The following is a 9876-nucleotide window of genomic DNA, read 5'->3' on the forward strand; positions in this document are numbered from 1 at the left end:
CCTTTCGTTAGGCAAGTGCATAAAATGTCATGTATACAAACAGAAATATCATGTTTGGATAGAGTTCGCCAAAAACAACAGGATATTACCGGTTTCATCAAGTCATACCCAGAAAAACTGGTGTGAAATTCGTATGCAATCGACTGAGAAAATTGCAGTGAAAATTGTTTTGGAGAAAAGCAAAGTCTTTTCATTAGGCAAGTCCATAAAAGACTATCTATACAAGGAGAAATGTCAGGATTTTTTGCCGCAGTTGCTCTAGATTTTTCGCTAGAAATATGAATGTGTAGAGCTAGTGTCTCCATGTGGAGCCAATTAGACTTTCCCAGTACAAAATTAAATGTTCTCTGAGGAAAAAAAATACTTTCAAAACAATAAAGTCCTTCAATAATATCCAGAAAACACAAACACAGGGGCTGTGGCAATATCTGGGATTGAGTTAGCCAAATATAACTGGATATTTCCGGTTTCATCCAGTCAAATCCGGACAAAGTGGTGTGGAATTCATATGAAATGGACTGAGAAAATCACAGTAAAAATGGCTTTGGAGCAAAGCAAAATTCTTTCATTAGGCAAGTGCATAAATTGCCATCTATACAAACAGAAATATCACGTTTCTTTGCCACCGTTCCTCTAGCTTTCTCCTAGAAAATACAAATGTGTAGAGCTGGTGTCTCCATTTGGAACCAATTAGAGTTTCCCAGTACAAAATTAAATGTTCCCTGATTAAAAAAAAAAAAAACCTTTCAAAACAATAAAGTCCTTCGATAATATCAAAAAAACACCAACACAGAGGCTGTCGCAATATCTGGGATTCAGTTAGCCAAATCAAAACCGGATATTTACCCTTTCATCCAGTCATATCCGGACAAAGTGGTGTGGAATTCGTATGCAATGGACCGAGAAAATCACAGTAAAAATGGTTTTGGAGAAAAGCAAAGTCTTTCCTTAGGCAAGTGCGGAAAATGTCATGTATACAAACAGAAATATCATGTTTGTTTGCCGCAGTTCCTCTAGCTTTCTTCTAGAAATTAAGAACGTGTAGAGCTTGTGTCTCCATGTGAAACCAATTAGAGTTTCCCAGTACAAAATTAAATGTTCCCTGATTAAAAAAAATAACTTTCAAAACAATAAAGTCCTTTGATAATATACAGAAATCACAAACACAGGTGCTGTGGCAATAACTGGGATTGAGTTAGCAGAAGAAAAACCTGATATTTCTGGTTTCATCCAGTCTTATCGGACTAAGTGTTGTGCAATTCATATGTAATGGACAGACAAAATCACAGTAAAAATGGTTTTGGAGAAAAGCAAAGTCTTTTCGTTAGGCAAGTGCATAAAATGCCATCTATACAAACAGAAATATCTTGATTGTTTGCCGCAGTTCATTTAGCTTTCTCCCCAGAAAATACGAATTTGTAGAGCTGGTGTCTCCATGTGGAACCAATTAGAGTTGCTCAGTACAAAATTAAATGTTCCTTGATGAAAAAAACATTCAAAACAATAAAGTCCTTCGATAATATCCAGAAAACACAAACACAGAGTCTGTGGCAATATCTGAGATTGAGTTAGAAAAACAAAACCGGATATTTCTGGTTTCATCCAGTCATATCCAGACAAAGTGTTGTGGAAATCGTATGCAATGGACTGTGAAAATTGCAGTGAAAATGGTTTTGGAGAAAAGCAAAGTCTTTTCGTTAGGCAGGAGCACAAAATGCCATTTATACAAACAGAAATATCATGATTGTTTGCCGCATTTCCTTTACATATCTCCCTAGAAAATACGAATGTGTAGAGCTAGTGTCTCCATGTGGAACCAATTAGAGTTGCGCAGTACAAAATTAAATGTTCTCTGACAAAAAACATTCAAAACAATAAAATACTTCGATAATATCCAGAAAACACAAACACAGAGGCTGCGGCAATATCTGGGATTCAGTTAGCCAAAACACAAAAAAATATTTCCGGTTTCATCCAGTCATATCCGGAGAAAGTGATGTGGAATTCGTATGCAATGGACCAAGAAAATCACAGTAAAAATGGTTTTGGAGAAAAGCAAAGCTTTTCGTTAGGCAAGTGTATAAAATGCCATCTATAAAAACAGAAATATCACGTTTGTTTGCCGCAGTTCCTCTAGCTTTCTCCCCAGAAAATAGGAATGTGTAGAGATGGTGTCTCAATGTGGAACCAATTAGAGTTTCCCAGTACAAAATCAAATGTTCCCTGATAAAAAAAAAATCTTTTCAAAACAATAATGTTCTTCGATAATATCCAGAAAACAGAAACACAAGGGTTGTGGTAATATCTTAGATTGAGTTAGCCAAAAGAAAACAGGATATTTCCGGTTTCATCCAGTCATATCCGGAAAAAGTGGTGTGCAATTCGTATGTAATGGACAGACAAAATCACAGTAAAAATGGTTTTGGGGAAAAGCAAAGTCTTTTCGTTATGCAAGTGCATAAAATGCCATCTATACAAACACAAATATCATGTGTGTTTGCCACAGTTCCTCTAGCTTTCTCCCTAGAATATACGAATGTGTAGAACTGCTGTGTCCATGAGAAACCAATTAGAGTTTCCCAATACAAATTTAAATGTTCCCTGATAAAAAAAATTCAAAACAATAAAGACGTTCGATAATATCCAGAAAACACAAACACAGGGGCTGTGGCAATATCTGGAATTGAGTTAGCCAAAACAAAACCGGGTATTTCCGGTTTCAAACAGACATATCCAACAAAGTGGTGTGGAATTTGTATGCAATGGCCCGAGAATTCACAGTAAAAATGGTTTTGACGAAAAGCAAAGTCTTTTCGTTAGGCAAGTGCATAAAATGTCATGTATACAAACAGAAATATCATGTTTGTTTGCCACAGTTCCTCTAGCTTTCTCCTAGGAAATACGAATGTGTAGAGCTGGTGTCTCCATGTAGAACCAATAAGAGTTTCCCAGTACAAACTTAAATGTTCCCTGATAAAAAAAATTTCAAAATATAATGTCCATTCATAATATCCAGAAAACACAAACACAGAGACAGTCGCAATATCTGGCATTCAGTTAGCGAAAAAAACCCGGATATTTCCAGTTTCATGCAGTCATATCCGGACAAAGTGTTGTGCAATTCGTATGCAATGGACCGAGAAAATCACAGTAAAAATCATTTTGGAGAAAAGCAAAGTCTTTTCATTACGCAAGTGCATAAAATGTCATGTATACAAACAGAAATATCATCTTTGTTTCCCGCAGTTCCTCTAGCTTTCAAGCTAGAAAATACGAATGTGTAGAGCTGGTGTCTCCATGTGGAACAAATTAGAGTTTCCCAGTACAAAATTAAATATTCCCTGATAAAAAATATTCAAAACAATAAAGTCCTTCGATAATATCCAGAAAACACAAAACACAGGGGCTGTCGCAATATCTGGGACTCAGTTAGCCAAAACACAAGCGGATATTTCTAGTTTCATCCAGTCAATCCGGACAAAGTGGTATGGAATTCATATGCAAGTTACCGAGAAATTCACAGTAAAAATGGTTTTGGAGAAAAGCAAACTCTTTTCGTCAGGCAAGTGCATAAAATGTCATGTATATGAACTGAAATATCAGGATTTTTGGCCGCAGTTCCTCTAGCTTTCTCCTTAGAAAATACGAATGTGTAGAGCTGGTGTCTCCATGCGGAACAAATTAGAGTTTCCAAGTACAATAATTAAATGTTTCCAGTACAAAATTAAATGTTCCCTGATAAAAAACATTCAAATCAATAAAGTCCATCGATAATATCCAGAAAATACAAACACAGGGCCTGTGGCAATTTTTGGGATTCAGTTAACCAAAACACAAGCAGATATTTCCCCTTTCATTCACTGATATCCGGACAAAGTTGTGTGGAATTCGTATGCAATGGAAAGAGAAAATCACAGTAAAAATGGTTTTTGAGAAAAGCAAAGTCTTTTCGTTAGGCAAGTGCATAAAATGTCATGTATCCAAACAGAAATATCATATGTGATTGCCGTAGTTCCTCTAGCTTTCTCCCTAGAAAATACGAATTTGTAGAGCTGATGTCTCCATGCGGAACCAGTAAGAGTTTCCAAGTACAAAATTAAATCTTCCCGGATATGAAAAAAGAAAAACATTTAAAAAAATAAAGTCCTTCGATAATATCCAGAAAACACAAACACAGAGGCTGTGGCAATATCTGGGATTGAGTTAGCCAAAAAAACCCGGATATTTCCGGTTTCATCCAGTCATATCCGGACAAAGTGGTGTGGAATTCGTATGCAATGGAGTTAAAACCAATCAGAGTTTCCCAGTACAAAATTAAATATTCCCTGATTAAAAAAAAAGAAAACTTAAAAACCATAAAGTCCATTGATAATATCCAGATAACACAAACACAGTGGCTGAGGCAATATCTGGGATTCAGTTAGCCAAAAAAAAAAAAAAAAAAAAAAAAAAAACAACTTTCAAAACAATAAAGTCCTTCGATAATATCCAGAAAACACAAACGCTGATGCTGTGGTAATATATGGGGTTGAGTTAGAAAAAAGAAAACCGGATATTTCTGGTTTCATCCAGTCATATCCGGACAATGTGGTATGCAATTCGTATGCAATAGACCGAGAAAATCACAGTAAAAATGGCTTTGGAGAAAAGCAAAGTCTTTTCGATAGGCAAGTCCGTAAAATGTCATGTATACAAACAGAAATATCAGGCTTGTTTGCCGCAGTTCCTCCAGCTTTCTCTCTAGAAAATACGAATGTGTAGAGCTGGTGTCTCCATGTGGAACCAATTAGAGTTTCCCAGTACAAAATTAAATGATCCCTGATAAAAATATTCAAAACCATAAAATACTTCGATTATATCCAGAAAACACTAACACAGAGGCTGTCGTAATATCTGGGATTCAGTTAGCCAAAACACAACTGCATATTTCCGGTTTCATCCAATCATATCCGGACAAAGTGGTGTGGAATTCGTATGCAATGTATAGACAAAATCACAGTAAAAATGGTTTTGGAGAAAAGCAAAGTCTTATCTTTAGGCAAGTGCATAAAATGTCATGTATACAAACAGAAATATCATGTTGGTTTACCACAGTTCCTCTAGATTTCTCCCTAGAAAATATGCATGTGTAGAGCTGGTGTCTCCATGTGAAGCCAATTACAGTTTCCCAGTACAAAATTATATGTTCCCTGATTAAAAAGAAAAAAAAACTTTCAAAACAATAAGTCCTTCGATAATATCCAGAAAACACAAAAACAGGGGCTGCGGCAATATCTGGGATTCAGTTAGCCAAAACAGAAGCGAATATTTCCGGTTTCATCCAGTCATACCCGGAAAAACTGGTGTGGAATTCGTATGCAATGGACCGAGAAAATCACAGTAAAAATGGTTTTGGAGAAAAGCAAAGTCTTTTCATTAGACAAGTGCATAAAATGCCAACTATATAAACAAAAATATCATATTTGTTTGGCCCAGTTCCTCTAGATTTCTCACTAGAAAAGACGAATGTGTAGAGCTGGTGTCTCCATGTGGAACCAAGTAGAGTTTCACAGTACAAAATTAAATGTTCCCTGATAAAAAAAAATTTCAAAACAATAAAGTCCTTCGATAATATCCAGAAAACACAAACACAGGGGCTGTGGCAATATCTGGCATTGAGTTATCCAAAACAAAACCGGATATTTCCGGTTTCATCCAGTCATATAAGGAAAAAGTGGTGTGGAGTTCATTTGCAATGGACTTAAAAAATTGCAGTGAAAATGGTTTTGGGTAAAAGCAAAATCCTTTCCTTAGGCAAGTGCATAAAATGCAATATATACAAACAGAAATATCATGTTTGTTTCCCGGAGTTCCTCTAGCAATCTCCCTAGACAATATGAATGTATAGAGTGGTTTCTCCATGTGAAACCAATTAGAGTTTCACAGTACAAAATTAAATGGCCCCTGATTAAAAAAAATTTCAAAACAATAAAGTCCTTCGATAATATCCAGAAATCACAAACACAGGGGCTGTCGCAATATCTCGGATTGAGTTAGCCAAAACACAACCGGATATTTCCGATTTCATCCAGTTATATCCAGACAAAGTGGTGTGGAATTCGTATGCAATGGACAGACAAAATCACAGTAAATGGTTTTGGAGAAAAGCAAAGTCTTTTCGTTAGTCAAGTGCATAAAATTCCATCTATACAAACAGAAATATCATGTTTGTTTCCCGCAGTTCTTTTAGATTTCTCCCCAGAAAATACGAATGTGTAGAGCTGATGTCTCCATGTGGAACCAATTAGAGTTTCCCAGTACAAAAGTAAATGTTCCCTGATAAAAATACATTCAAAACAATAAAGTCCATTGATAATATCCATGAGACACAAACACAGGGGCTGTGGCAATATCTGGGATTGAGTTAGACAAAACAAACGGGATATTTCCGAATTCATCCAGTCATATCCGGACGAAGTGGTGTGGAATTCGTATGCAATGGACAGACAAAATCACAGTAAAAATGGATTTGTAGAAAAGTAAAGTCTTTTCGTTAGGCAAGTGCATAAAATGGCATCTATACCAACAGAAATATCATGATTGTTTGCCGCAGTTCCTTTAGGTTTCTCCCCAGAAAATAGGAATGTGTAGAGATGGTGCCTACATGTGGAACCAATCAGGGTTTCCCAGTACAAATTCAATTGTTCCCTGATTTTAAAAAAAAAAACTTTCAAAACAATAAAGTCCTTCGATAACATCTAGAAAACAGAAACACAGGGGCTGTGGCAATATCTGGGATTGAGTTAGCCAAAGTAACCGGATATTTCCGGTTTCATCCAGTCATATCCAGACAAAGTGGTGTGGAATTCGTATGCAATGGACCGAGAAAATCACATTAAAAATGGTTTTGGAGAAAGGCAAAATCTTTTCGGTAGGCAAGTGCATAAAATGTCATGTAACCAAACAGAAATATCATGTTTGTTTCCCGCAGTTTCTCTAGATTTCTCCCTAGAAACTACGAATGTGTATAGGTGGTGTCTCCATGTGGAACCAATGAGTGTTTCCCAGTAGAAAATTAAATGTTCCCTGATAAAAAAAAAACTTTCAAAAAAATAAATTTTTTTGATAATATCCAGAAAACACAAACACAGGTGCTGTGGCAATAACTGGGATTGAGTTAGCAGAAAAAAAACCGGATATTTCCTGTTTCATCCAGTCTTATCGGACTAAGTGTTGTGCAATTCATATGTAATGGACAGACAAAATCACAGTAAAAATGGTTTTGGAGAAAACCAACGTCTTCGTTATGCAAGTGCATAAAATGCCATCTATACAAACAGAAATATCATGATTGTTTGTCGCAGTTCATTTAGATTTCTCCCCAGAAAATACGAATGTGTAGAGCTGGTGTCTCCATGTGGAACCAATTAGAGTTTCCCAGTACAAAATTAAATGTTCCCTTATGAAAAAAACATTCAAAACAATAAAATATTTCGATAATATCCAGAAAATACAAACACAGAGGCTGCGGCAATATCTGGGATTCAGTTAGCCAAAACACAAAAGCATATTTCTCGTTTCATCCAGTCATATCCAGACAAAGTGTTGTGGAAATCGTATGCAATGGACTGTGAAAATTGCAGTGAAAATGGTTTTGGAGAAAAGCAAAGTCTTTTCATTATGCAAGTGCATAAAATGTCATGTATACAAACAGAAATATCATGTTTGTTTGCCTCAGTTCATCTAGCTTTCAAGCTAGAAAATACGAATGTGTAGAGCTGGTGTCTCCATGTGGAACCAATTAGAATTTTCCAGTACAAAATTAAATGTTCCCTGATAAAAAATATTCAAAACAATAAAGTCCTTCGATAATATCCAGAAAACACAAACACAGAGGCTGTCGCAATATCTGGTACTCAGTTAGCCAAAACAAAACCGGTTATTTCCGGTTTCATCCAATCATATGCGGACAAAGTGGTGTGGAATTCGTATGCAATCGACCGAGAAAATCACAGTAAAAATCATTTTGAAGAAATGGAAAGTCTTTTCCTTAGGCAAGTGCATAAAAATCATGTATAGAAAAAGAAATATCCTGTTTTTTTTATATACTTTTCTTGTCACATTCTTATATTTTAAATAATTTTCATTTCATCCCAGAGGCTGCCACTCACTTTGAAATCAAAGGTGTAATTGGTGTAAGGCATCAAGTTATTTTCATAGGCGCTCTTAAGTTGGAAGCCATGTGTGATTCTCCCTTCTGAGCTTCCATTCTTTCCATTGCAGCTGAAGTTCATAAGACACTAATTGTACCTTAGTTCCTTGAAGTCTTTATGGTTGTCAGCTACTCCTCCATTGCTTAAATATTCCACAACACCTTAATCTGGCAATGAGTTAAGATCTGCACATAGCACCAGCGGGATAGAATTAGGATCTGTGGTTGGGCTGCCAGGCCTACTAGAAGCTTTCTCCAGAATGTTTTTAACCTCTGAGACAAACATCATGTTCTGGATGAGTTTCACATCAGAATACTCTGGGTCCCAATGCATGTGGGCATTTGCCACAATAAGCAGCTGTTTGTCTGCAGCATGAATTGGCTTCATACCTGCTCCAAATAGTTCCTTGTGGACCTCTAATACCACAGCAACACCAATGTTATCTTTTGTCATCACTCTGTTTAGCATAGCTTCGGATCCATCTGAATTAACCATTGCCACTTGGTTAAATTCCACTGTATGCTTTTGCACCAATGTAAATTTTTCTGTTTTGAAGAATATTGCACAACCATCCACATGCTTTCTCTCCTGCTCAGACATGATTTTGGCACGTGACTTTGGAGAAAAAAATCCATCATATCCACGCTCCTTCAATGCTGGCAGAAAGAGAGTGAAGTATTGCTCTGTTTCCACTTCCTGAAGACTAATGATATCTGCGTCACAGTTAACAATTTCTTCCATAATTACCTTTTTCCTGTATTCCCAGTTTAATGCCCAGGAGGGGCAATAGCCATATAGCTGCCGGGTGGCATATTTATCACATAACACATTGTAACACATAACCGTGAATGATGCTGATGGTAGAATTTGGTCTCGTTCTTTTAATGTAATCCATGGCCTCGGAGGAAGCTGCTCTGGATGAACTGCTAGATTGTCAAGCATGAAGTTCAGTAGCTTTCGGGTTCCATCTGGGTCCTGGTACAAGTTGAGAATATCCTGTGATAAAGGATTGCCTTTCAAACCTAGAGTTTGTAGCTGGAAGAGCCGACCAAGTTCATAAGGCAAAACCCGTAACAGATTGTTATTTAAAAGCAATTCCCTGAGAGACACCATGTTTCCTAGTTCTACTGGTAAACTTCTGAGTTTATTGGATGACAGATCCAGGTAAACCAGATTATGAAGCTTGGCAATATCAGGTGGAATGCGACTAAGGTAATTGTCATTTAGGTGCAGCGCTGTCAAGTGTGTCAATGACCAAAGCGATGTACTTAAGCTCCGCACTCTACCTGAAATTTCTAATTCTGCCCAGTGAGATTTTTTCCCATTGGCTACCTCCTCTGCTGACATGATGGTATAAATTCGGCGAGGATCTGGAGGATCATATTTTTCCTTTGGCATCCCTATTAGTTTCATTCTCTGCCTCCGGCCCACAAGGAGCAACAGCAGCCATTTCCCCGTGGCAGGGGAAACACCACACACACTCACACACACACACACACACACACACCGCGAGCGCGCGCGCGCGCGCGCGGGCCCCCACAGATGCTTCCCCTCCGGAGCCGCGGCGCAGACGCAAACACAAACACCCACGCCCGGCCGCCCCGAGGGGAAGCCGCCGCGGCACGCCGGCCCGGCCCGAGGCTCGCGGAGGGGCCTGCCGTGTCCCCCACTCCCCTTTTTTTTT

General features: G+C 37.7%; 1 protein-coding gene across 1 annotated transcript; it reads right to left on the reverse strand.

Annotated features, from left to right (window-relative positions):
• Positions 1-8169: 8169 nt before the first annotated feature.
• Positions 8170-9593, reverse strand: LOC133750392 (CCR4-NOT transcription complex subunit 6-like). The gene has a single exon (XM_062179991.1). The coding sequence runs from the start codon at positions 9588-9590 to the stop codon at positions 8355-8357; it is 1236 nt and encodes a 411-aa protein (XP_062035975.1). The 5' UTR covers positions 9591-9593; the 3' UTR covers positions 8170-8354.
• Positions 9594-9876: the final 283 nt, after the last annotated feature.

Source organism: Lepus europaeus, chromosome 21, assembly GCF_033115175.1.
Source record: "Lepus europaeus isolate LE1 chromosome 21, mLepTim1.pri, whole genome shotgun sequence".
NCBI classification, from domain to species: domain Eukaryota; kingdom Metazoa; phylum Chordata; class Mammalia; order Lagomorpha; family Leporidae; genus Lepus; species Lepus europaeus.

Bases quoted from the DNA above. Each gene is read 5' to 3' on its own strand.
- LOC133750392 (XM_062179991.1), bottom strand. From the start codon at position 9,590: ATGCCAAAGGAAAAATATGATCCTCCAGATCCTCGCCGAATTTATACC.